Source organism: Dermacentor albipictus, chromosome 5, assembly GCF_038994185.2.
Source record: "Dermacentor albipictus isolate Rhodes 1998 colony chromosome 5, USDA_Dalb.pri_finalv2, whole genome shotgun sequence".
Classification (NCBI taxonomy): domain Eukaryota; kingdom Metazoa; phylum Arthropoda; class Arachnida; order Ixodida; family Ixodidae; genus Dermacentor; species Dermacentor albipictus.
Window position 1 is genome coordinate 161,320,270 of NC_091825.1, and position 27,501 is coordinate 161,347,770.

The window sequence follows — 27,501 nt, forward strand, 5'->3', positions numbered from 1 at the left end:
GAGTGCGCTTAAGACCTAAAAAAGTCCAGAATGGTGGCTTGCCGTTTCTTTCGCTCGCTAGAAATTGCCACACGTTTCTCAATAGCCTGGAAGGCAGCATTGCTGTCAGCGTCGCTGTGAGGTGCGACGTACCTGCAGAGGAGGTCCAGAGCCGCGACAGCTTCTCCAAAGCTAGGATTTGGCAACTCCCCGGCATCATACGGCTCGTGCATCGCAATCTGCGGCTTCACTCGCGACCGAGTTCCCAACGATCTCGGCGATGCTCTGACACTCTGACGTCACGACGACAGCATCCACGGCGACGTAGACGTCGTATGTGACCGCCATTTTAGCTTTTGGCGAGTTTTGGCCGGGCTTGGCTATGGAACTGGTTGCAAGAAGCCGCACGCCAGTTCGATGGCGGCCTCTCGAACTGGTGTGCGGCTTCTTGCAGCCAGTTCCATAGCCAAGCCCGGCCAAAACTCGTCAAAAGCCAAAATGGCGGTTGGAGCGCGTTGCCTACTTTAGCCCAGGCGGGTTCGGGGGGCTAAGTTGCGACGTATCATGCAGGAACGTTTTCACAGCTGCTACGTAACAGCGGGGTTCCTTATACATTGGATCCTATGGAAGCTATGCTGGGACCGGATGAAAACGACGTAGCAGCCGGGAAAATGCAGCAGTGAGGAACGTAACAGCGGTGCTCTAATGTATAATGTTTGCATTCTACCAGTGTTCTGGGACCCTTGCAGCCGATAGACACTTCATATAGAGAGCTGCCAGTTTTCCAAGCATTATGTCTCCTCCATCTTTGATCAATTTCACTGTTATTCCATCTTCTCCTGTCGCTCTTCCACGTTTCATGTCTTGCACGGCCCTTCTGACCTCGTCGCTAGTTATAGGAGGAGTTTCTGTATCTGGTTCAATACTGTTATGAATGGAGGTATCCCGAGTCCTCTGGGTACTGTACAGGTCAGTATAGAATTCGTCCGCTGCTCTTGCTATACCTTCGAGATTGCTGATGATATTACCGTGCTTATCTTTCAGTGAATACGTTTTGGTTTGTCCTACGCCAAGTTTCTTCCTTACGGATTTCAGGCTGCGTCCATTTTTTATGGCTTCTTCAGTCTGTCTCATGTTATAATTTCGAATATCACTTATTTTCGCCTTGTTGATCAGTTTTGACTTTTCCGCAAATTCTATCTTATCTCTTGAGTTGGACACTTTCATTCTTCGTCGTTTCTTTATTAGGTCCTTTGTAACTTGGGAGAGCTTGCCTACTGGTTGCCTTAGTGCCTTGCCTCCCACTTCAATTGCTGCCTCTGTAGTCAGCATAGTTACAGTTTCATTCATTACCTCTATGTCATTTTCATCATCTCTCTGTTCTAAGGCTGCATATTTGTTTGCAAGTACCAGCCTGAATTTCTCTGCTTTTACCCTTACTGCCTCTAGGTTGACCCGTTTCTTCATGACCAATTTTAATCTTTCTCTCTCCAAATTGTGGTGAATCGTAGCCCTCGCTAACCTATGATCACTGCACTTTACCCTACCTATCACTTCTACATCCTGCACTATGCTGGGATCGGCATAAAATATGAAATAAATTTCATTTCTTGTTTCACCATTAGGGCTTTTCCAGGTCCACTTTCTGTTCCTACGCTTCCTGAAAAAGGTGTTCATTATTCGCAGCTTGTTCGTTTCTGTGAATTCTAGCAGCATCTCTCTAGCGTTCTTAGAATCAACGCCGTAGTTGCCAATTGCTTTTCACCTGCCTGCTTTTTCCTAACTTCTGTATAGAAGTCGCATAGAATTTTTTTGTTTCTTCACAGAAAAGCTCGGCAGTAACACAAGGACTTTAGCAGTTTAGATTGTACCAGCACCACTCGCTTCTTTAACTGCTTCTCAAACTTAGGCAGTTCTTCATGTGTTTAGTTGAAGTGGTGGCAATTTGAAGTAAAGCTAATTGAGGCTTACAGCTGTCCGCAGAGTACGAGAAGGAATGCACCAGTATGCCCTTTTCCATGCTACACGTTCAACTCACTTAAGCAATTTACTGGTGCTTGTTGCTTGAGCAATATACATGATGAATATGTTTGGCGAACTGACACAGGCTGCTGGGCCCCAAATTTGTTAGTGAAATATGACTTTTGGGCCGTATGTCTACAGCCAGAAAGAAGCCAAAGTGTCAATTATTAGTAGTATGGGACATATTGAAAATATAATTTTCCTATGAAGGCTCAAAAATCAAGTGAAATATGTAATGGTTGTGGTATCTTCGTTATGAAGGTTTGCGAGGTTCTCCTTTATGTACCGAAGAAGTTAATAGTTCTCCGTTTGTATAATTAAACAACGCTGGATAGAGACATGGTAAGGCAGAAGGTGCTGAATTTTTTATATCTAGGCAGCCTAAGCTACACTGTAGTAACTCGAGTTTACTTTAGGCATTGTAATTGGCTCTGTAAAAAACTGCTTCACCGTTTCAATTTGAAGTCGTAGTTAACCCTATGAAGGTCAGTGACATAAATATACGGTGCCGCAAACAAGTCCAAAAATGGTCGATGCTGTATATTTACGGCGCTGTGTGTACGTTTAAAAAGCGTGCCAATTTCCTAACTTTTTCTTTTCTGTCGTGTGCTGCAACTATGCGGAAATACAGGGAATTTTTTTCGCGCGCCTCACTCTCTCGATTTTTGTTGCATGGTTTGTCTTAGAGCTAGTTTGCTCCGGTGCATTTATATACTACCGCTTGCGCATTGGCGCGCGTGCAGTGGTTTGGGTTTTGTTCTGCGGGCGGCTTCAGCTTCTTGCACTTGCAAAACTGATGGCTCTCTCGTTACTAATCACTCAAAGGGCGGCCACCTGTTTCTCGCTCATTTAGTGCTCACAGGGGTGAGCATAGGAAGGATGCCGCCCTGCATGCATTTTCTTTTTTTCTTTTTTTTTAGACTCGCAATATCTAATTGCCTCTGGTTGGCGATAAGATGAAGATTAGCGGAAGTTTGTCTCACGTTTTGCTTTTTTTGACGAGCACACAACCACACAGTTTTCTTGGGTGCGCTCACCTATGCAGTTCGATTAGGCTATGGAGGTAAATATTAGTGTAAGAGCAGGAACACTTGAGACTTGAGGAATATTCTCATGTGTGCATATTCTAAGCCTTGAACTATAACAATGCATCAAATTCTTAATTCTTATAAGGTAATTTCCTTTTTTTATTGTTGTTATTCATGAATAAAGAGTACATATATACCAACGCAAAATATCTTTTTCTCACTTACGGCCACCGTAGAAAAATTACGGCGAATTTTTTTCGAAATAGGTCCCTCAGAGGAATTGGAATCTGCAGTAAAATACATCGACCCTGGGCAGGTAGCATATGGCGAAAAAAATCGACCCTGAAAAGGTTAATGAAAAACTCAGAATAACATGGAGCAGAGTGCAAGGGATATGGAATTTTGTGCACATATGGCTGAATGCTTAAAAATTGCAGCAACTTGAGTAAAGGTGGACTGGCAAAGGAACCTCCCAAAGGTTGCATTCTATTGCCTAAGTAATATAAGCTGAAAAAAAAAAAATCAGTGGCCATTTCCAGACAAGTGAACTGCGCATGACCTCCTCATGCCCCTCACATCCAAGTTGCTATGGTGTTAGGCTGCTGAGCACGAGGTCGCGGGATCGAATCCCGGCCACGGCGGCCGCATTTCTATGGGGGCGAAATGCGAAAACACCCGTGTACTTAGATTTAGGTGCACGTTAAAGAACCCCAGGTGGTCAAAATTTCCGGAGTCCCCCGCTACGGCGTGCCTCATAATCAGAAAGTAGTTTTGGAACGTAAAACCCCATATATTATTATTATTATTACATCCAAGTTGCTACTGCAGTACCAAGTTTTGGCTGACGCCGAGATCCAGGTGTTCCTCACCCAAACCAAAATAAACTATTTAATGCAGTTAAAAACTTTACAGGATTGTGTACAGCCGCTCCTGCGGAGAAACCACTTCCGTGGACGTTTTGATGGTGAACGAGTGGAGTGGACAAACCCTGCGACGTTTTCAACACCGATGAGAGTGGTATTTTTTACCATGTGTAGCGCGAGCAAACCCTTGTGTTTAAGGGGGGCAGTTGTCATGGTGGCAAGCGTACTAAAGAGCGTGTGATGGCACTATTCTGTGCTAACGAGGACGGTTCCGAGAGGCTGCCTGTTCTCGTTGTTGGAAAGTTTGCAAAGCCACCGTGCTTCAAGAACTTGAAGACGCTGCCGTGCAGCTACAACTTCAACAAAAAGGTGGGGATGACGTCTTGGCTCTTCAGCAATTTTTTGCAGCAGCTGGATAACAAAATGGGTGCTAAGGTGAGGAAAATATTGCTTTTCATGGACAACGCACCGTGTCACCCACCCGATACGTCAAGCCTGAGGAACATAAGGGTTGGTTTTTTTTTTGCCGCCCAACTGCACAAGCCGGCTGCAGCCTCTGGATGCCAGCATCATTAAGCGCGTCAAGCAAAGGTACCAGAAGCGGTTAGTGCAGCGTCGGCTGGCAGCTATGGAGCGCAGCGAGTCGGAAAAAAAGATCACTTTGCTCGACGCCAGGCATTTTATTGCCAGTTCGTGGAACGCAGTGTCGTGAAGCACTATCGCTAACTCGTTCGAGCACTGTAGCTTTAAGCGAGAGACTGCCTCCACTGCTGGGGACGCAACAACCTCGTTGCCACTCGAGGCCGATGCAGGCTTCGCGGTCGACGATTTCGAGGGTTTAAACCTCACTGCGACCTTCGCCGAGTACGTGGAAGCCGATGACAACGTTGCGATCTGCAGCGAGGGGTCACTGGATGATGCCATCGAGGAGGCTTTGCCTAGTGCCGACACCACTGCAGCATCGAACAAGGACAACGACAATGCCACAGATGCTGTGCCTGTGCCTACCATGTTCGCCGAGGTGCTACGGCACATAGACAGCATCTGGAACTTCATCTCTTCGTGCGATGCCTCCTTTTGAACATTGCCCAACTCGAGCGAAAGCTCTTGGTTGACGGATCAAACGAGGTCCAAAAGAAACTTACAGACTTTTAATGTTTGCGCTGGCTGGCGGGAATCGCGGCAGTGGCCAGTGGAGTGCTGTAAAGGTTCGTTTGAATAAAGCATGACTGGTACCTGTACTGCAGCATTAATTCTTATTGCATTTACTCTTTTGTTAAATAGGGTTTCCAGGCCCTGCAGAGTATGTTAGTAGTTTACATTGAAGTTTCTCGTAAATCCGTCACATTTTTATAGGCACAACTTATGTTAGGATTTTACGATGCCTTTTCGTGATCCTGAGAAAGTAGCATAATCAGGGTTCCGCTGTATAAGCACTGTCCAAAGCTGTAGAAAGGCCGAGGACATGTATGGGAACTGCCAAGGACGCCTGCTATGTGCGAGGCTTAGAGCCGCATTGTTATGGCAGCCGGGGTCTCACCACTCTTAGTATTTACCCGGGAGCGCTAGTTTCAGATGGCAGGAGGCACGCAGACGAGACAATGAGCGGACAATTCGCGGCTCGGGGCTTCTCAGTAAGCGCTGCAAACTTTTTCCTTTTCTTACTTTTTTCACACAAGTTTTTAGTGTTGTTCAAATTCGCCGAAAATATATAGCGTACCTAGGTGCGCTCAAGGCCGCATGCGTTCGTGAGGTTTGGGAAACACATGTCAGGACCACAGAGAATTGACACTACAGTCGAACCCAGCTATATCAAACTCGCAAAAAAATGCCTATCAGTTCAATATAGAGCATAATTCGATATAATCCTGCTGAATAATTGGATTTCATAAAAGCACATACCATTTATAATATCACTTTATTGATGAAACTAGCTTAGTTTCGCATGAAATAGTCCTGCATTTCTTTCTGCTTGGGCAATTTTGCTGCCTGCGACACATGCACTTGTCCACATTGTCTAAGGAGTCAGAGCAGCTGAGGCCACAACCTTCTGCATTTGCGCAGAAGCACCGGACTAGTGCGAGTGCATTAATCACTTCGGAAGATGTAGGCAAAAGACCGTCGTTGCTTTCCTCATTGTGCCCACTTTGACTTGTGCTCGGTATGATGTCGGCAATGTAGTCTTCGTTTCCGGGCTCTTTCGTGGTCGCAACACCATCATTTGCACTCACAAACTCCTCCACTGTTGATTCGTCAACAGCTTCCGGAAATTCTGACAGCTCGCTCCAAGCTTCGGCAACACCGGCAACGGCTGCATCGCATTCATCAGAATTTACAGTCGTCACCGAGCACACGGAAGCTGGCACGGCTGAAGCAATTTCGGATGAACCACTCATACACGGCCGTGCGTATGCGTCGGGCGCCACAGACACCGGGGCGAGAGTTTGGCCGCTTTAGCCCTAATTTCGCCCTTATTCTTCAAGATCGTCCTGAGAGTGGTCCTCAGAATCATTCACGCTGCGGGGACACATCCGAATTCTCACCGCGTTCGACCCGATTTATGATTTATGATTTCAAGCTTCACGACAAAAAGCAAGTTCTGCCGCTTCATCACAGCAGCACTGCCGGAGAAGGCCCACAAGGCACACACACAATGGACCAGAAAAGCACTGAGACAACTTGCACTTTCGTCATTTTGCACAACGAGGGCACAAGAGCCTCTGATTGACTGTCTGAGCAAGCGCTGCGGGGGGGGGCCAGGATCACTTTTTGCAGGGGGGTGTTGGCGGCTCGTTCGAAGCAGCGCGGTCACGGTAGGGAGAGCGGTTGGATAGAGCCGCGCCGTCGGGTTTCCCCACATCCGCGAGGGAAAGCCAACTTCTGGGGGCACTTTTCCGCCGCTCGACGTTCAATATATCGAGAGTCGCTGCTATTTTTGTTCGATGCAAGCGTAATTTTTGCTATATATACTCATTGTAACTATACCGTGCCCAGATTTTGTTCGATATATAGAATAATTCGATGTAAGCGGGTTCGATATAGTCAGGCTCAACTGTATATATGCAACCTATGACGATCAGCAAAACCCGCAGAAGGCGGACAAATCAACTGATCTCTTAGGCATGTAAGCTTTACTAAAAGAGCTTTGCAATACACTACTGACATACCTTGCACCTACTTTTTATTGACAACACTAGAAAATATAATGCAGACAAATTCCTAACATCTGCACATGCCACGATTCTCTATTTGTAAGCCATGATACAGCACGTTGTAAATGGTGGCCGTGAACAACTTTGTTGTCATTCAGTGCACTCGCCGTCATTCCAACCCCCTTCTTGGTTGATTGACGTAAGCTATCGGCGAGGAGCAGCTGTCTTTGGGAATTTTGCATATGATGACATATGCAAGCGTCTGGTAGTTCCGAAGAAGATTAGGAGAAGGCCTCGATTGATTGAAAAGAAAAAAAGTGTTTGAGAGTGAGTGAGTGAGTGAGTGAAAACTTTACTGAGCTCTAGTAATTTGTGGTCAGCTTTATTTTCTTTCTTTCTTTTTCTTTATTAATTTATTTAAGACAATGAACAGATTATCTTAGGGGACACGGCTAAAGGCAAACATTTGCCTGACTAGGCCGTGCCACCCGTACATTGGCAGCAAAATGGCAGTGGCAGGATTTCAGGAGAGCACACATGAAATTAAAGTAGTACACATTTTCCATCGCTTGAGTACACAATTCGCGTAAGAAGAAAGAAAAAAGGTTAAAGTTTATACAGTTTTCTAATCATTCGAAGCATAACAACAACAGGGAAAAAAAACGTACGAAATTTTCCATACCTGTAGCTGAAGGTTAAAGTTTACACAGTTTTCTAAAACAACAACAACAAAAAAAAACATGTGCGAAATTTTCTATACTTGTAGGTGAACATTTCTATTACTCTTCGGATAGTAACAATTCTTTTACCGTTTTCTTAAAGCTCTTTGAAATTCCAGAATTTAGCAGGTCCAATACCAAGGGGTAGTCGTTTAGAAGGTTAGGAAGTTGAACTGCTAGTTTTTGATCTCAGTATTTAGTTCTGCAACGTGGTTTACCTATCAGAGTTTTTCTGAGTTTATAGCTTGTCATTCTGCCATGGTATTTACTTTGGAAGGAACATTTGTCTTCCCAGAATTGCCGCGAAATTTCGAGGAATAATTTGTAAGTGTGAAGTTTTGATGCTGTTAATATTTTATATTTGTTATAGAATGGTTTAGTGCTATCAGTACGTTCTAAGTTACCTATCGCGCGCAGTGCGCGGTTTTGAAGTGTTTGAATTGATCCGAAGTTAGTTTGTGTAGTGGTTGACCAAACTAGAAAACAATAAGTTAATCGAGAATGTATAAGCACGTTGTAAATATTGTGCTTCACATTTATCGGTAGCAAATATCGCAACCTGTTTAGCACACCGACAGCACGAGCAATATTTTTTCTAAGAACATCTACGTGCGGTGACCAGGACATATTTTCATGAAATATAATTCTTAAAAATCTGGCTGTTGGTGCCTGTTCGAGGTTGACCTTCTGAAATTGGAGTGTTAATTGAAGGTGGATTATTGTTCCTTTTGATTTAAACACTAGATACTTAGTTTTAGTTATGTTTAATTGTAGTTTATTCGCATTTAGCCACAAGCTTAGTTGCTGTAACCAGATGTTAGCGTGCTCAAAAAGATTTGCTATTTCCCTTCCTGAGAAGAACACGTTTGTATCATCAGCGTATAATATAATATTGGAACAGCCTTGAATATTGACAGTATCATTAATATAGAGTAAAAATAAAACAGGCCCCAAGACAGATCCTTGCGGCACGCCGTACTTAATGTGCTGAATTTTGGAACTAACTCCATTTATTGTTGTGTACTGTGTTCTAGAGGTGAGATAGCTCTTTATTAAGGATAATGCGACACCACGAATTCTGTAAAGAGGTAGCTTTTTCAAAAGCACATCATGTTGCATGCAAGCGAAGGCCTTCCTAAAATCTAGAAAGATACCTAGAGTTAACATTCGGTTTTCTATGTTGTCAAGGATTTGTTCTTTAATATCAAGTAAAGCGGTTTCTGAAGATTTAGTCTTACAGAAACCATATTGCTCCTGAGCTATTATTTTGTACGTGTTTAGAAACTCACAAAGTCTTTTATTAATTACATGCTCAGCAATTTTCGTGAAGACAGAAAGAACGGATATTGGCCTGTAGTTATTAATGTCGTTAACTGGGCCACTTTTATGAATGACAGTCACCCGAGCTAGCTTCATCTTATCTGGAAACACACCGTTAGAAAGAATTAAGTTACAGATATGTGCAAGAGGCGTGCTTACAATTTCACTGATGGCTTTCAACGGCTTCACTTTTATGTCATCTTCACCTGAAGCACAACTGTCTTTCAACGATAAGATTATGGTCTGTATCTCGTGCTGCTCAGTAGGCGCCAAGAACACCATAGAAGAACATCGATTTAATATATATTCCGTGCAAGAGACCGACGTATCATTTTGTAAGGACGCACCAGCATCAATAAAATGAAAATTGAAAGTATTTGAAACCTCAATATCTGACAATTCACTATGCTGAAATTCAACTTTTTTTGCGATAGCGCCTTTGTTAATTACTTCATTGATCGCTTTCCACATGAGATTTGAATTTCCCATGACAGCAAAAAATTTGTTCGCGTAATATTCTCGTTTAGAGCGTTTAATATCAGAATTTAATTTGTTACGCTCAGTTTCGAAAGACCGAAAGTCATCTTCACTTCTGCTACTCAGAAAATTTTGGAAGAGCTTGTTACGACATTTTATTCTGTTATTTATTTATCCTGTTATGTTGTTTATCATCGATAACCAGAGATTAGTTCAACAAATTTCTGAACGCTTTGTTCTGAATAAGTTCTTTTCAAGCTTTCAGGGCATATATTGGATGGCTGACCGTATTGGTGCTGACCGTAGCTCAGTAGCTGCCGTGGAGGGCAGTTGCTACACCGCTAGCTGTATTGGTTGTACGACAACAAGTTAGCCATCGGGGATGCCTAATTTCATTGTGCAGGCAAATTCGTTGTAGTTGTCTTTCCTGTAGATGAAACCTGGTCTGTGGTGCAATTTTAGATGGGACACAGTGAGGTACACAGGACGATTCACTGTAGAGTTGTGCACAATGCACATTAAAGGTAGGCATTCGTCCAGAACATGGAAAATTTTGTTGTAGAGGTAATTTTGTTATGCAGTAAAAGCTCGTTCATTCGGATTTCATAGGACCAAAAGAAAGTTCGAAATGAATTGAATGTCAAATTATCGAGAGTATTGAAAAAACAAGGAACAGATGGTTATCAAACCATCACGCATTTATTTACTGTATAAACAAATCCTGTTTGTATTTAGCACAGTAGTGGTGCGGAAGCTGCAATTGTCATCTCGTGACAGATCAGTGCTCGCGGCGACGAAGGCCTCATGCTTGCTTTGCCGTGTGGCCGCAGCACAAGACACATAATCTTCATCTGAGACATGTTTTTCTATACTGCATGCACATTCAAATGATTCTTTCACTAGTGCATTGGTTGGCAACAGAGCATCCATCTATTGAGATGTGCCAGCAGGTTTGATGCCAGCGTGCAGGCTGCGGTAGAATTACTTTCATCCTCAGCAGCTTCCACCATGTTGGTGACGTTGCACTGAGTCAAAACAAAACTACTGCTTGTTTCAACTGCATTAGACAGAACCACAGTTGCTTTCAATGCGATCATGGTGGATAGTGACTACACTACCTAAAGGTTTGATGTAATAGTTCTGCGGAAACCTGCAAGGTGGAGAGAAGTAATTAAGGGAAAATGAGACATCCACCCAATCATAGCAGTTGCTACGAAGGAAACACATACGGGTTTCTCGAAAGAAATGCCTCGCAGTTGAAGAAAAATTCGTCCTGGTCCGGGGCTAAACCCGGGCGTTCGTCAAACCCGGGCAGTACATTGAAGTGGCTGCCCCAGAAAGGCAATGGTTCCTGGTCCAAGTCCCGGACTAGGACGAATTTTTCTTCGACTGCGAGGAATTTCTTTCGAGGAACCCGTATTGGTTTCCTTCGCAGCAATTGCTACGATTGGGTGGATGTCTCATTTTCCCTTATCTAAAGGCTTGTGACTAACACGGTGTCATGTGCCACAGTAAGTGCAAGAGTAAAGGCTATAAAGGCACAGGTAAGCACAAAGTGTTCCAGATTCGTGCTGTTCCCGTACTGTTCCTGCAGATGACTATGCTGAGAGAGAGAACCTGGGCAGACTCTACTGATGCAGACTCTGCTGCTTTGCTTTGCTTGGATGCTAGCACTGCTTATGCTCATTCACGTACATTTACAACACTCCACCCTTGCTGCGGTCCAAAAGTTGTCTGAATGAACCGGTGTGAGGCCATGTATTTCCAAATTAATGAGTTTGATGCCATCAAATAATGCTTATGCCTGTCGGGACCATAAGACAAGTCTTAAATATCCGATATTCTGAATTAATGAGGGTCGAATTAAGAAGCCTTTATTGTAATGGCGTTCGACTACAGTCAACGACCGATTTTTCGGACCCTCTAGGGAACATAAAAAGGTCGAAAACTCAGGCAGTCTGAAAAAATGAGTGCATGCAAAAAACGCACTTTTTTTTCTTTTATGCGAAGCATACTAGCCGCGCAATCACGCTCTTCCTTGCTGCGCCACGCGCGGCTGCGTAGCTACCATATGACGTCATAACAGCTGCAAAAGCGGAGGCTCAACTCGTGCGCTCGCTTGCGGCCGCATAGCTACATAGCCGGGTCTCAGCTCGTGCGCTCGCCTGCGTGAGTTGTTTCTTCGTGTAGCCGAACCAAATATAGCCAAGCAACAGCAGTTCACCAGGCTAAACAGTGGTTCAACAACTAAAATAAAGGCTAGTATGCTTCGCATCCTGGGCTTAACCTTAGCTAAGCCACAGCCATTTTTTTTTTTCTCGGATCTAGAGGTAAAGGGCGAAGTACCAGGTTTCCGAACTCCTGCCAAAGCATCAGTGAAGTGGCTATAAAAAAACGCATTTAAAAATTCTGTATGCAGCCAACTGCCGGTTTATTATGTACATGTGGATCGTTGGGCAGCCGGTTTTATTGCTGCAGTGGCTTGAAGAACTTGCTGATTGTTGTTTGGACGGCGTTCCTGTTGCATGTGATCATATACACCTCGATCTGAGCAAGGGTCATGTCAGCACTGTACACCGATGAAAGAGTCAACAGTGCTCGTGTCGACTCGGCGCTTGTAGGCTGCGCAGGCATTGGCTCCTCATTTTCAACATCGGAGTCTTCTGAATCCCCTACAACCTGACTCCTTGCTCCATGCCGAACTCCTTGTTCACGTCAGCCTGCGATGGGCCGCTCACGACTTGCTTAATAATGGCGGCTTTCTTCTCCATCGTTAACCGATGGTACTGCTTTCTGCGCTTCGATGCCATCGGCGAGGACGACTAAGACGGACCATCGAAGGCAAGCGAAGTCCTCAAGTTGCGAACAGTGGAGTTTGCAGACGAGCGTCGAAGCACCTAGGCCTAGCGTTGCAGAGAGCACACTTGACACAACAGCACAACCCCACACCACGCTAGCCAAAACGTGACCTACGCAAACAAATGAAATGGCGCCGCTCCGGAAACTCCACCGGAGGCGGAAGCAGAAGTGCGGCGATGAACAGAGCCAGCGTGGCCAGACCAAATCGGTGTGTGACGGCTAGATTTGGCTAGTTGTGGTTCAAAGTGGTGATATGCTTCGGCTGCAAGTCGATTTCCTGCGCAAGGGCGCTAAGCGATGAGCCAAACGACCTTCCGTTGCGTCAAATATTCCGGAAAATTGGACGGCGGGGGGTTCGAGCATCCGAAACTTCAGATGTCCTTATACATTGATTCTATGGGGCTCGTGGCGGTGCCACGAAAATGTCCGAAATATCGGGCATGTCCGAAAATTTAGCCGTCCGAAAATTAAGTCGTTGACTGTATTATGATATGGTATTCTAATATGTTATAGTATATATTATATTACTGTATTATTATGTGCGATATTACGATTTCATGCACTGTTATGTGCGATATCATGTCTTACACTCATGGCATTTTTTAGGGGTGTGTGAATATTCGGATATCGCCAAATCAAATCGAACAGTGTACATTCAGATAATTTGATTTGCAAATCAGCATCTTACTGTGTTCAATGTATTCACGGCGTGAAGCTCGAAATCATAAATAGAGTCAAACGCAGTGAGGAGCCGGATGTCGCCAGAGCATACAAGATTTCAAGGAGTACTGTCGGCATGATATTGAAGAATAAAGAGGAGGTTAGGGCTGATGCGAACAAACGACCCGGTGCCCGTTGTGCCCGACATGTACGCACAGCCGTGTATAAGGCGTCGAGGCGGCAGTGCACAAGTGGTTTCATCCGAAACTGCTTCAGACATGCCTGCTTCTGTGTGCCTTGAGGTGACCCAATATCCCAATGAGAGCGACGAAGCCATTACCAATGTTGCCGAAGTTTGGAGCGAGCTGTCAAAATTTCTGGAAGCCGTTGACGGATCAACGGTCGACAAGTTTGTGAGTGCAGATGATGGTGTCGCGACCACGGGAAAGCCCGAAAACAGACTACATTGCCCAAATTGTACCAGAACAAGTGAAAGTGGGTACAATGAGGAAAGCAATGATGATCCAATGCCCACATCCTCCAATGTGGTTGGTGCACTCGCACTAGTCCGCCACTTCTGTGCGAACGTGGAAGGTTGTGGTCTCAGTTGCTCCAACTCTTAAGACAATGTGGAGAAGTGTGTGCTGTGGCAGGCAGCGAAGTATCCTAAGCAGAAGATTATACAGAACTGTTTCATGCGAAACTAAGCTAGTTTCATTAATAAAGTGCTTTTATGAATGGTATGCGGTTTTGATGACGTCTAATTCTTTGCAGGGTTATGTTGAATTAGGCCCTATATCGAACTGAACATTTTTTTTTTCGCGTTCGATATAACCGGGCTCAACTGTATTAAGTACCAACTAGCCTGAACCAAGATTTTCTTGATGTTGCATAATTTTTTTGTTGTTGATTTTTCTTTGAAAGTCTTTCAGTGGCTGGTAAATATCTTTTTGTTGCTGTAATGTACATATAGTACATATGGATAATTGGTACTAGCATATAAAGCATTGCTGTTGTTTAGTGAGTGGTACTTAGGACTTCGTAAAGCTGGTGGCTATAGCTTTTAGGAGAAATCATTCACTATGTTATCATGGAAAATAAAACTGATGTAGTCTGGTTTAGTTTGGTAGGATTAGATGTATTGGTCTGTAGCCATTCTATAGTATTGTACACTTGATCATTCTTCAATTTTCAGTGTTTGCCAACTTCATTGGGGAGACCATTGTCTTAGACACCTTGGATGATGCTACTAAGTATAGGACAGAGGTGAGTAACTTTTTGTATGCTTATTATTATGCATGTACATATATACAGTCACACCTTGATATATCGAACACAGATATATTGCAATATTGCGTATATCAAACACTTTCTATATCACATAGAAAATTGCCTGCATTTTAAATGTTTTATTTTGAACGAGGTCAGACGTAAAATGGATATTGGCGGCGAGGAGTTACGGAGTCGCCCTCTACTGGAAGCGCTTCGCTGGCGTAGTATGAGGGATCACGTGGCGCGCTCCTCATAGGTTTTGCTGTCAGCGCTCACTGAAAACACCACGCGCGAGCTTTCCCGGACATTTCTGTAAGTACTTTCGAAACGAGAGAAGTTTCTTACTGTCTAAATAATAATCTTGGGCAAACTGAAAGCACACAATCGTTTACAGTCGCTATGTCTTTACCGAATACGTACGGTGAACGCCACTGCGCGCGGTCGCCGCGATGGAGTCTGCCGAACCGGCTTCTTGCGTCAAAGGTAGGTAAACGCTGAGAGCAAACTATGTGAAATATGTTCTTACAGTGTCTGTATAACTAAATGGAGCGTAATAGAATGAAGCCTCAATGCAGCGATCGCGCAGATTCGCAGCGACCGACTGCGCGTCTGCATGCTTGTCCGCGCACTGTTTCGCTTTCACCGCGCGCGCGTTTTCGCACCGTGCCATGAGCTTTAGGCCGCAGAATATGAGCATTTGACAGTATACAAGCAACCATTGTTGCGTGGGCGCTATCAGAGCTGTTCAAAAATAATTTCATTGTAGAGACTTCGACGCCTACGGGGGGGGGGGGGGGGGGAGGGGACTGTGATGTGCCGTCGCGACGATTCAATCTTTTTTTTTTCTTCAAAATTCTTTGACCTTTCGATAATATTTCTCGAGTTGCGTCGCACTGTATGTTTATCGGCGTTCTCAGCGTGCAATTTCCCGCTGCTCCTTTTCTGTAATCCAGTGCATTAATTCATAACACAAACATGACCATATGCTATGCTTTCTTTAAATGTGCTTCTTACCGCTGTCTTTCCACTCCACTGAACTTGCCAGTATCTATAGCATCGACAAGTTCATAGACCAAACCGTCGTGACATTAGTCGGGCAGCGGACTCGGGCGCGCGTCTCAGTGCGCGTTTTCAGAACATCGCAGACCGGGCGCCGTAGCAGAAATCTTCCTCGCGTCTGTGCTTGCTGCATACCCGAGTTGTAGCCGATGACTGTTTGCCGGCTTTATGTTTCGCGAGCCAAGCTTCACACAGCTTCTTGTCCTGCGGCTACGTGTGAATAAGGCTGACACCGGCCTCCGTTACGTGCGTCCGGCCCTGCGGCACCGAGCAGTAGCCTACCATGTTGCGCGCCTTCAAAGGCAGGCACTACCTATTGTAGTGCTTTCAAGCGTTGTAAAGGAGACACTCGAAGCGGGAAAATTTTGCCACTAAATGAGGACCGCAGCGTACGAGGGAATTTAAACTCGTTTTCAGCTCGCTTCGGCGCGCCCGAAGCAGCCGACGCGGCCGCTATGTCCACGTGATCCCTCCTAGCACGTCACGCCGACGGTGGCGCCAGCTTTTCCAGTGGTGGAGCTCGAGGCCAATATTGAACTCCGCCACCCCAGACCACATGCGCTCTGTTGACAGGCAGTGAGCTTTCCTGCAACACCCTCGAAGATAGCGGTGGCGCGAGGGGCGTTCCCTACTGCTGTGCAGTATAGCTGCACACATCAATCGCACTGAGGGCACCATTTAAACGTAGCGGCGTATACACGGAGAAGCCGTGGCTAGTTCAACGAAGCTCGACGTCAACGACGCATTGCACTTGCTGCACTTACCCCTCCTTGGTGTCGCGCTCTGTGCCTGCCGCGCCTTGCAAGAACTGGCGGTTTGCATCCGCCAAAACACATGACAGCGCGTGCTCACTGGGTGCACTCGTAGACTCCTTAATTTACAGACGCCACTTGGTTATTGACAGTGTTTCAAAATGCTACGTTTGACAGATGTTGAGATCACAGTGGAAGTAGCAGCCAAATGAAGACGCTGCCTGATCCCGCAAGCGCTGATGTTGCTCCGCTCCCGACTTCAAATGAGGCTTTAGTTGCTTTGGCCCTTTTACGCGACTACTGCAGCACAATAGAGTGCACCGGCCTATAGCTTGTGGATTGTTTAGTCTATGTTGAGGACTCCATGCTTAAGTACGCGGCTGCCAATAAGAAGCGGGCTACACTGCTGCAGCACTTTCAGCCAAATCGAACTATTTCACGATCACAGCGCTGTTTGATATATCGAGGTTCGACTGTAGTCAGCAACAGATTTTTCGGCCATGCCTGATGAGAGGCACCTTCACAGCACCGCCTCTTACCCCACAGAGCCAATGTATAAAGACGTCTGAAGTTTCAAACACTGAAACCTTTCGCCGTCCAATTTTTCAGAATTTTTGCCTGACTGCAGGACCCAAACGATAATAATCAAAGCGTCAAACCGGTGTTCCTGCACCCCGGTCTACTGGCAGCTGTAGCCACTGCAGTCACCATAGCCACTTGTACTTGGTGCATGTTTGTGTGGCCGCTTTGCACGCATATGTTGAAATAGAACGATAACAAAAATTAATAACGGAAAATGAAGATATTTTTGACAGGAATGAAAACACAACCAATAGGTACTTATTATTTTGTTTTGGAGGGAAACCGCAATATTCTTTATCGGTTTCGGTTCAAGGAGAAAGTCGGCAATCCGAAATAACTTGTGTCAGGCAACATCAGAATTAGCGCGTATCTCAAGGGGTCCGATAAGCATGTATCTCGGGCAGGGACAGTGGGATCGATACTCGGTCGGGTGCTCCTCTATAATCAGAGTCTGCCACTTGATGCACTAGCAGATGGGCATCGTAGCAAAACCCAGGGCTTGCTCACTGAAGAGCTTAATGTTTCATTTTCTACGGGTACAAGGCTTTGTTACCAAAGCTTTACTGTTCGTTTAAGTTTGTTTTATCGGAGCGGTGGTCTCACATTTCAGCAAGTACATTCAATGACATGCCGCTTCTGAGATCATCCTCAGTGCCTTGAGTATGATCTCAGGATTCATAATTCACTTATTGAGAAGAATACTATGTTTTTATCATTACTTTGCTTTGAAAATGTTTGCACGCAAAACAAACTGTTATGAACTGTTACAGATCATTATTTTTTCATTCCAGAGTCATTCCAGAGCAGAACCAGAGTGGAACATTTCATTCCTACTCCCTGCTTTGTACTGTCGTGTGCTCTGCAACACTAGGCGTAGCTGCTTCGATGTTTGTTACCAAGCTTCCTGCTGTTTGGTGCTGTGTTTTTTATTGAAAGGGTTTGTTGCTGTCAGCAGTGTCACCGACTCCGCCTACGTCATTCTTCGCACCGTAGAAAGCATGGCAAGGGTTTAAAAAGCGTTACATGATGCAAGTTCCCAAAACTCAGCTTTGCCGCAATACAATGGTGCTATGCAGCCTAGCATATGCAATGTATTTCGATGAATCATACCAAGTGTGAAAAGGAGCCAGTGTCACAGGACATAGTATGTGTTCCTTAATCACCTCACCATCTCTCACACTCACCATCTCCTGCCACAGTACAAGCCCCAAGATGCCTAATAAGTGTACTGGCAGGCCATCAGGTCCAATTCGGATGTGGCTGCAATGATTTGAGCCCTTGAGAGTTGTGAAAGGAATGTATTTGTTTTTCCGAACTACTTGATTTTTTATACGTTTTCATCGTCCATGGGAGTCTGAAAAATTGGATGTTGATTGTATATAAACACAGTAGAATTCTAATAATTCCACCCTGATTGGACCTTGTGAATTAGGTGGAAGACAGGGCAGGTCAAAAGGCAAAAGAACCTATTGTACAAACGTATTGTCATTTCATTTACTAAACAATCTCCATTATTTTAGTGCTATTGCACTACTGAATGCTTGAAATGTCATAAAGCTTGTTCATGGCTCATTGCATGCCCCCCCCCCCGTCCCCGCCCATCCCCCATCTGTATTTACCAGTGGCTTCTGATAGCATGGTTCTTTGACATTTAGTAGTCCCATTGCTTTTCGTTTAGCAAAGGCCCATGGTATTGACAAGTAGATTTTATTTTCAATATAATGTAGTTTTTTTAAATCATTAATTATTCAAGGTGTCTACCAACCGGGAAAACCGGAAAAACCTGAAACTCAAGGAAAGCTCAGGGAATTTGTGCCTCTATCAGGGAAAATTAGCCGTAATTTTATTGAAAGGGTCGAAGTTGCGGTGATGCTGGCTCAAGTAACAGACAGGAATCGTAATGAATAGTCGTTGACGCCCTGTCATAGGCTGGAGGAGTTGCCAGTGTACAGTCAACGACCGACTTTCTGGATTCTCGATAATTTGGACAGCTTCGCGGCACCACTACGTACATATAGAGTCAATGTATCAGAACGTCTGAAATTTCGGGCGCAAGAACTCTTCGCCATCCGATTTTCTGAACGTTTTGCCATGACCGCAAGTCTAAAACGGCATTAATCAAAGCCACCACCACTGCCATTTTGATTATCTCGACGCCTCGAACCGGCACTCTCGCACACAGACCCGCTGGCAGCCGTAGCCACCACTGCGCGGCTATGGCCTAGCTGCTTCGACATTTGTTATGAAGCTTCTTGCCATTGGGTGCTGCGTTTATTATTGAAAGAATTTGCTGCTGTCAACAATGGCACGGACTTTGCCTTTGTGGTCCTCACAATTGGCTTAGATGCTTGGAAAGCACGGTGCGTCGCATAATGCCGGTTCCGAAAAGTCAGCTTCGCCTCTGTACAGAAATGTTACTTGGTGAAGCATTCGCAAAAGTATTGCAGTGAAGCATTACAAGCGTGGGAAGTGGCTATTGCCACGGGACACAGTATGTGTTCCTTAATTATACACGCGTGCACCCGGTATTTCCTTTTACAGTATGAGCACCGATATGCCTAATATGAGTACCGACAGTCCTTCAGAGCGTTTTCGAATGTGCCTGTGGCGCTTTGAGCCCTTAAGGGCAGTAAATGACATGCATTTATTTTTTCCGGCTGGCCGATTTTTCTGACGTTTTTGCGGCCCCTAGGAAGTTAAAGAAATCGGACGTGGACTGTGTAACTGACCAAGAAGATGCTTCAAATGGTCCGTGGGGCAAACAAGTGGCGGAAGGAGGACAAGAACATAAAGACCTACCTATTGGGGAATGAACGGGAAAGGAAGTGCGCTGCCACCATATTGAGCTGAAACAAACGAAGTGTGGGCTGATGCCGAGATGCAGGTGTCCCTTATCCAAACCAAAATAAACTCTTTAAATTAGTGAAACACAACACTGAGGCATCGTGCGCAGGCTCAAAGTATGTTAGGACAGTTGAGTTTGACTTACGAGCAGTTGAGAGAGAATCTCAACTGTGACAAAGTTCAGGCCTCATACCACTGAGCTTGCTATCAGTTGATAGAAATAGCTCAAATTCAAAAATATTTGCTTCTGTATGCATCTCCGTTTTATTTGCATTTGAGAATGTCCGACTCGATTTGCAATCTTTTTCGAAAACATTTTGTTTGCTGTGCACTTTATTAACCTCTCCCTTCTATTCTATTCTTTTTTTGAATAACATAAACACTACTGCTTAGTATTCAAATTGGATTAAGTCTTTTTTAAATTTTGTTTATATGCTTACTAGAGAGTGACAGCATCAGGCAATACGGTTTCAGCCCATCTTGACATAAAACATAGTTCTGTATCACTCAGGCAATTTTGCAAAGGCACTCAGGGAAAACGTGGAAAACTCCGGGAATTTGGAAATGTCAACTTGGTAGACACCCTGTAATTCCACTTTCCTCCCTTCTACAGTCATTGGCATAATCTGACATGATGGGAAGCTGCTCTGGGCATTTGAAGGCGGTGTCATCACTTGATTTTGGACTGTCGTGTTGCTTTTTTCCTGCCAAACTACCAAATCTTTGCTTTTTGCGATAGTTGCCTGTTAATGCGTTTCAGAAGTGTTATTTTTTTCCATTGTATGTTTCTTGCTAATTGTTAAAGAGCTTCTATAAAAAAAAAATTTAGGTTAAGGTCCACAGTGTTTCATGTGAAGTGGTGTGCAACATTGTCTCGCAGGTGACGAAGTTCAGTGCCTGCCCAACCTTGCTGGCCAAGACGGGTGAGCGCATTGCCAGCACGGGTAAGTTCGGTGGTCACCAGAACCGAGCACCCCCCCTTGCCCAGCTGCAAGGCAGTGTGTTTGGTGAGCCCCCCATGAAAGACCTTGACCGAGTTCAGGACCAAATCCGTAAGTTGACTCAAGTGCCAGTTAAATTCTTATGAAAGGTCCTTGTTTGAGGGAATGTACTTGTATTCGGAGGCTTGATATATAATGTTCATGAAAAAGTGGACAATAACATGCATGGCAAGACGTCCAACAGTGTGCAGGAGTGCATGGATTTTCACTACTGCATAAAAAGATGCTGTCATATAAGGTTCTGTGCTTCTTAAATTTAGAAGCATGTTCCAGTGATATGCTTAAGAATTTGGACTTTAAGAAAGGAAGCTTTGGTGTTTAATTTGTTACTACAGAAAAAATAAATTAAGGGACCTTGCACCACTTCTTGAACATAAGGAAGTCAGTGCTCTTGTGACAAACCAAGTAAAATATTGCTCACCTCTATCTTGTGGGGAACAAACAGTACTATGCAAATCGCCTAAAATGATACCACATTTAAAAATATATTGGTTATAACGATGAGCCAGCTTAATAGTATCAAGTTATGCATTATGGCTGTGAGAAAAGAAAAAAAATTTATAACGATATGTTATGATCACATGTCAGATACAACAAGCAAAATTTTGCCTTATGGATGGCGTTTTTTTATTCAGACTCAGCTTCACATTTGTTTTGCTAAGTTCACCTTAAATGATTGAGGCTGAGATGGGGCAAAAATTTGTGTATGCGAGTTCACATCTGCCGCCATTACCATGCAGTATGTCTTGCTTGTGCACTGATTGTGAAAACAATGGAGAGCATCTTCAGTTGGCACAGGGCACCACAAGATAGCACTAGCTGCTTCATGTTTGTGTCACGCGTTGCCCATGATCAGGCTCCATCTGTATCCAGAGGGAGAGAGAGAGAGAAAAATGAAAGCTCAAAGTGAAAAGTGGCGGCGCAGTGGTGCCCGCCCTTTCTACACTCTCTCTCAGCAAGAGGGGAATCTATGGCAGAAATGCACTGCGGAAGCAGCCCTGAAGCAGCGGACAGCCCAATTTGCAGACGATGGTACTGACAAAGTGCAAAGCTGTGTCGCTTGAGACAAAGGTGCAATATTGCAAGACCCAAAGAAGGATGAGCTCATGCAGTTGTGAAACCGGGAGTGGCAGGTGATCATGAAGGCTGGAGCCAGTGGCCATGCCAATCAATGGAAAATGTTGGCTTAGTGCGCCAATGTGAAACCTCCCGCTGTAGTGAAACCAACACGGTGGTGGAAGCTGCTGACATTACCGAGCTCTCGGAGCATGTCACTACTGACAATGAAGCAGGTGGTGCTTCTATAAAGGAGTTTATAAGTGCAGATAGTGCTGCCTCGTTCTATGAAGAGATCTCCTACAAGGTGATAGTTGTTGCGACAGACGACAGCGTTGGGTGACAGGTGACGACAGCAGCAGCAGTGGTGACAAAATTAACAGTGGGCAGTCTTTGACCTCAACCCCGATGTTAATGCAAAGTGCACTATCGCTGATTGAGTCATGCAAGCCAAAGGATTGCTTCCGGTGTTAGTGCAGCAGCTGGACGCAATGCAAACTACGGTTGTAAACACAAAACTGCCACGAAAACAAGTACATATTTTTACTTTTTCTGCGTGCCTGCCACTTGACACACTGTTTAAAGTTTGTTTGTTGGTAAGTTTGTTGTTTAAGTTTGTTTGTTTAAAGGTATAAACAAACATTTTGTTTTCCACAGCCTACTTTTTACAATGCCAATTCTTTAGTGCAAGTGGTATATTTGGGTTTGGAGCTAATACAAACATTTGGTCAGAAGGTTTCTTTTAAATCAGTCCAGACGTAGTGATGATAGGTAAAACTATCAGACTTTTACTTCTTTTTGATATCATTGTAAGTGGACTGTATTGCTTGAAAGATGGCCTTGCTTCCCCACCATCCCCATAATCCTTCAATTGACCAGATCAGACAAATTTGGATTAAGGTGGTGGCTACTAAATTGAAACATGGCAATATCAGGTTCAAGAATTTCGACTCTGTGTACATTTATTGGTGCAATACATAACCTAATATCTGCACAGCAGTAGCAATAGTACTGAAACTTGCTGCTGCCAACGGCACCTAGCTCTCTTGCTCAAGGAAGCGCTAGCGCTTCAGCTATTTTCGACAAAATATTGCCTCACAATAACAAGAAATGTTATTAGATGAATGTACAGTCAAATCTCGATAATTCAAACTTGAAGGGGCCCTAAAATTTTGTTCAAATTACAAGAAGCTATCAATTTTATGAAGATATAGAATTAGCGGTGAGAAAAGTGCAAACTTGGTATGCTGTAATAATGGGAGACTTCAATCAAAAGTGGGGAAAAGGCAGGCTGGTGAATAAGCAATTGGCAACTACGGCGTTGATTCTAGGAATGCTAGAGGAGAGATGCTGGTAGAATTTGCAGAAAGGAATAAGCTTTGAATAATGAACACCTTTTTCAGGAAACGTAGCAACAGAAAGTGGACCTGGAAAAGCCCTAATGCTGAAACAAGAAGTGAAATTTATTTCATACTTTCTGCCGATCCCTGCATAGTGCAAGATGTAGACGTTATAGGTAAGGTAAAGTGCAGTGATCATAGGTTAGTGAGGGCTAGGATTCACCTCAATTTGAACAGAGAAAGAGTAAAATTGGTCAAGAGGAAACAGGTAAACTTACAGGCAATAAGGGTAAGAGCAGACAAATTTAGGCTGGTACTTGCAAACAAATATGCAGCCTTAGAACAGAGAGATGATGATGATGACATAGAGGTAATGAATGAAGCCGTAACGAGGCTGGCTTCAGAGGCAGCAATTGAAGTGGGAGGCAAGGCACCAAGGCAACCAGTGGGCAAGCTCTCCCAAGTAACAAAGGACCTAATAAAGAAACGACAAAGAAGGAAAGTGTCCAACCCAAGAGATCAGATAGAATTTGTGGAACTGTCAAAACTGATCAGCAAGGCGAAAATAAGTGATATTCGAAACTATAACGTGAAAAAGACTGAAGAAGCCATAAAAAATGGAAGCAGCTTGAAATCAGTGAGAAAGAAATTTGGCATAGGACAAATCAAGATGTATGCACTGAAAGATAAGCAGGGTAATATCATCGGCAATCTCGACGATATAGTAAAAGAAGTGGAAGAATTCTATACTGACCTGTACAATACCCGGAGGAGTCAGGATGCCTCCATTAGAAACAGTAATGAACAGGATACAGAAACTCCTCCTGTAACTAATTCTTTTCCTTGAAGCCAATAACTTTTTCTTTTCGTCACAACATGGATTTCGAAGCGGATTATCCACTATATCGCAACTCAGTGAGACAGTTCATGATTTTTATCTAGCTTTGAATGCCTGCGAACAAATTGACGTCATCTGCATAGATTTCGCAAACGCCTTTGATAAGGTATCGCATGGTAAATTGCTTCTTAAAATCCAGAATGCAGGTATTGCTCCAGACATTGTGAACTGGATTGCAGCCTACTTGAGTGGTCGTGTACAATCCGTCCGGATTGAAAACATCATGTCTAATCCACTAGAAGTATTGTCTGAGGTTCCACAAGGGTCGGTATTGGGGCCGCTATTGTTCTTGATTTACATCAATGATATTTCCAGTGTTCTGGAATCACCTGTTAAAATGAAACTTTTTGCCGACGATTGTTCGCTTTATACGACTGTGGCAGATAAAACTGACCAAAGGAAAATTAATCGGTGCCTCCAAGGTTTACATGACTGGTGCATAAAATGGGGAATGGAAATAAATTATTTGAAATTGACGTTTGCTCATATAACAAGAAAGAAAACTGTGCCTTCCTTTGACTATAAAATTGGTGATAACTCTTTGTTGAATGTACGTAGCTTTAGGTACTTAGGGGTGATCATTAATCATGACTTGTGCTGGCACCTCCAAGTGGAGGAGGCCTGCTCTAGGGCTTACAGGAAACTGTTCTTCTTGAGAAAAAAATTGCAGCATGCACCAACACATTTGAAGCTCATTGTGTACAAAACATTTGTTCGCCCGGTTTTGGAGTACGCCGCCCCAGTTTGGAGCCCTCACCAACTCTACTTGCGAGATAAACTTGAAAAAATTCAGAGAACCGCAGTGCGTTTTGTTTGTTCGCATTATCGGAGAGCCGATTCTGTAACACACATGTTGGAATGTTGTGACTTGGAACTGCTAGAAACACAACGAGAAAAACAACGAATGAAATTATTTTTCCAGATAACCAGAAATCGAATAAGAATAAACAAAGAAACATACATACGCCCCCCTTTAAACACAGTGCGCGTTTAAACCACAGGGCTAGTGCACAGCCTTATAAAACACGCCTTGATGGTTTTGAATACTCGTTCTTTCCTTGGTCTATTAATATATGGAATGGCCTTCCGGACTGCACTGTAACAGCACAAAATGTTAACGAATTTTGTAGTCTATTAGAATTGTATTACAGGCAATGGGATAATTGAGACTTGATCATGCTTACTGTTATTCTGTGTATATTGGTTCATCCTGCCTGTAATTTGTGTTTGACAATGATGTATAACGTTGTATTGTCAATGTTGAAATTTAAATTATTTTTTTTCCTCTCCTGTAATGGCCCTCAAGTGAGGGCTACAGTATTCCTAAATAAAAACTAGCGATGAGGTCAGAAGGGCCTTGCAAGGCATGAAACGAGGAATAGCGGCAGGAGAAGATGGAATAACAGTCGATTTAATCAAGGATGGAGGAAACAATGCTTGGAAAACTGGCGGCTCTTTATACGAAGTGTCTATCGACTGCAGGGGTCCCTGAAAACTGGAAGAATGCAAACATTATGCTAATCCACAAAAAGGGGGATGTTAAAGAATTGAAAAGTTATAGGCCCATTAGCTTACTCCCAGTATTATATAAAATAATTACCAAAATAATCTCCAATAGAATAAGGGCAACACTGGACTTTTAGTCAGCCAAGTGAACAGGCTGGCTTCAGGTAGGGATACTCTACAATGGATCACATCCATGTCATTAATCAGGTTATCGAGAAATCTGCAGAGTGCAATAAGCCTCTCTATATGGCTTTCATAGATTACGAAAAGGCATTTGATTCAGTAGACATACCAACAGTCATAGAGGCATTACACAATCAAGGAGTACAGAACGCTTGCGTAAATACCCTGCAAAATATCTATAAAAGTTCTACAGCTACCTTAAGTCTAGACAAGAAAAGCAGAAAGATACCTATAAAGAAAGGGGTCGGACAGGAAGACACTCTCTCTAATGCTATTCACTGCGTGCTTGGAAGAACTATTCAAGCTATTAAACTGGGAAGGCTTAGGAGCAAGGATCGACGGCGGATATCTCAGCAACCTTCGGTTTGCCGATGACATCGTTCTATTCAGCAACAATGCAGACAAATTACAACAAATGACTGAGGACCGTAACAGAGAGAGTGTAAGAGTGAGGTTGAAGATTAGTATGCAGAAGACAAAGATAATGATGAATAGCCGGGCAAAGGAACAAGAGTTCAGGATCGCCAGTCAGCCTCTAGAGTCTGTGAAGGAGTATGTTTACCTAGGTCACTTAATCACGGGGAACCCCGATCGTGAGAAGGAAATTCATAGAAGAATAAAGATGGGTTGGATCGCATACGGCAGACTTTTTCAGCTTCTGACTGGAAGCTTACCATTATCATTGAAAAGGAAGGTGTACAATCAGTGCGTTCTACCAGTGCTGACAATGGGGCAGAGACTTGGGAGACTGACAAAGAAGCTTGAGAACAAGCTAAGGGCCACGCAAAGAGCGATGGAACTAAGATTGCTAGGCATAATGTTAAGAGACAGAAAGCGAGCAGTTTGGATCAGAGAGCAAGTGGGTATCAACAATATTCTAATTGACATCAAGAGAAAAAAATGGAGCTGGGCAGCTCATGTGATGCGCCGGTTAGATAACCGTTGGACCATTAGGGTTGCAGAATGGGTAACAAGAGAAGGGAAACGCAGTCGAGGACAGCAGAAGACAAGGTGGAGCAGTCAAATTAGGAAATTCGCGGACGCTAGTTGGAATCGGTTGGCGCAGGACAGGGGTAATTGGACATCGCAGGAGAGGTCTAAGTCCTGCACTGGACATGAAACAGGCCGATGATGATGATGATAATAAGGAAGATGGATTGAATGGAGGACTTGCCTCCAGTGGCACATGTGCACTGAGCTAACAAATGAGTGGGAAGTTTCAAAAGATTTATTCACATGTGTTTACAAATTACAGTCAACATACAATTTTTCATACCCCATAGGGGCCACAACACATGAAAAATCGGGTGGTCCGAAAAAACTAATGCATGCCCTCTATGCCTTCAAGGGCTCAAATCACCCTAGGTACCTCCGAATTAGCTCTAAAGGCTTGCTAGTACACTTAATAGGCATGTCGGTGCTTTTACTGTGATAGGAGATGACAGGTGCACGCGTGTATATTAAAAGACATACCATGTCCCGTGACAATTGCCCCTTCGAACTTTTGTTATGCTTCACCGCGTAACACTTCTGTATTGGGGCGAAGTTGACTTTCAAGAACCAGCATTATGGTGGCGGTCCTACTCCGGCGGCACCAGCTCACTGTTTTCAGTACTTTTGGAGCAACCGTGGTGGCTCTTCGACTTGGGATATAAAGTTGTCGTACATACCATAAAAAAGCTTAATTCTTGTATATCCCAACTATATATAATATAAATAAATTGATTATCGTGATTTAGAAATAAATGTTCAAGAACAAGCATGAGATACATGGTTTTCGCGAACTGTGTCTCAGTTGTGACCATATTTAGAAGAAACTACCGCATCTACCGCATTGCGGCTTGCTCTGTAGCTTTAGGACATATTTATCTATATCCTAGACGCAGCAAAATAATGTTGAATTTTTCTTTTTGGATAATTTGCTTTTGA

General features: G+C 44.0%; 1 protein-coding gene across 1 annotated transcript in view; it reads left to right on the forward strand.

Moving 5' to 3' along the window:
- LOC135916357 (structural maintenance of chromosomes flexible hinge domain-containing protein 1-like) overlaps nucleotides 1-27,501 on the forward strand; it is a 373,767-nt gene that overhangs the window by 337,847 nt on the left and 8,419 nt on the right. Inside the window, exons 47-48 of the mRNA XM_065449720.2 lie at nucleotides 14,275-14,345; nucleotides 20,469-20,640. Coding sequence (XP_065305792.1) covers nucleotides 14,275-14,345; nucleotides 20,469-20,640 — 243 coding nt within the window. The remainder of the gene's footprint in view (nucleotides 1-14,274; nucleotides 14,346-20,468; nucleotides 20,641-27,501) is intronic.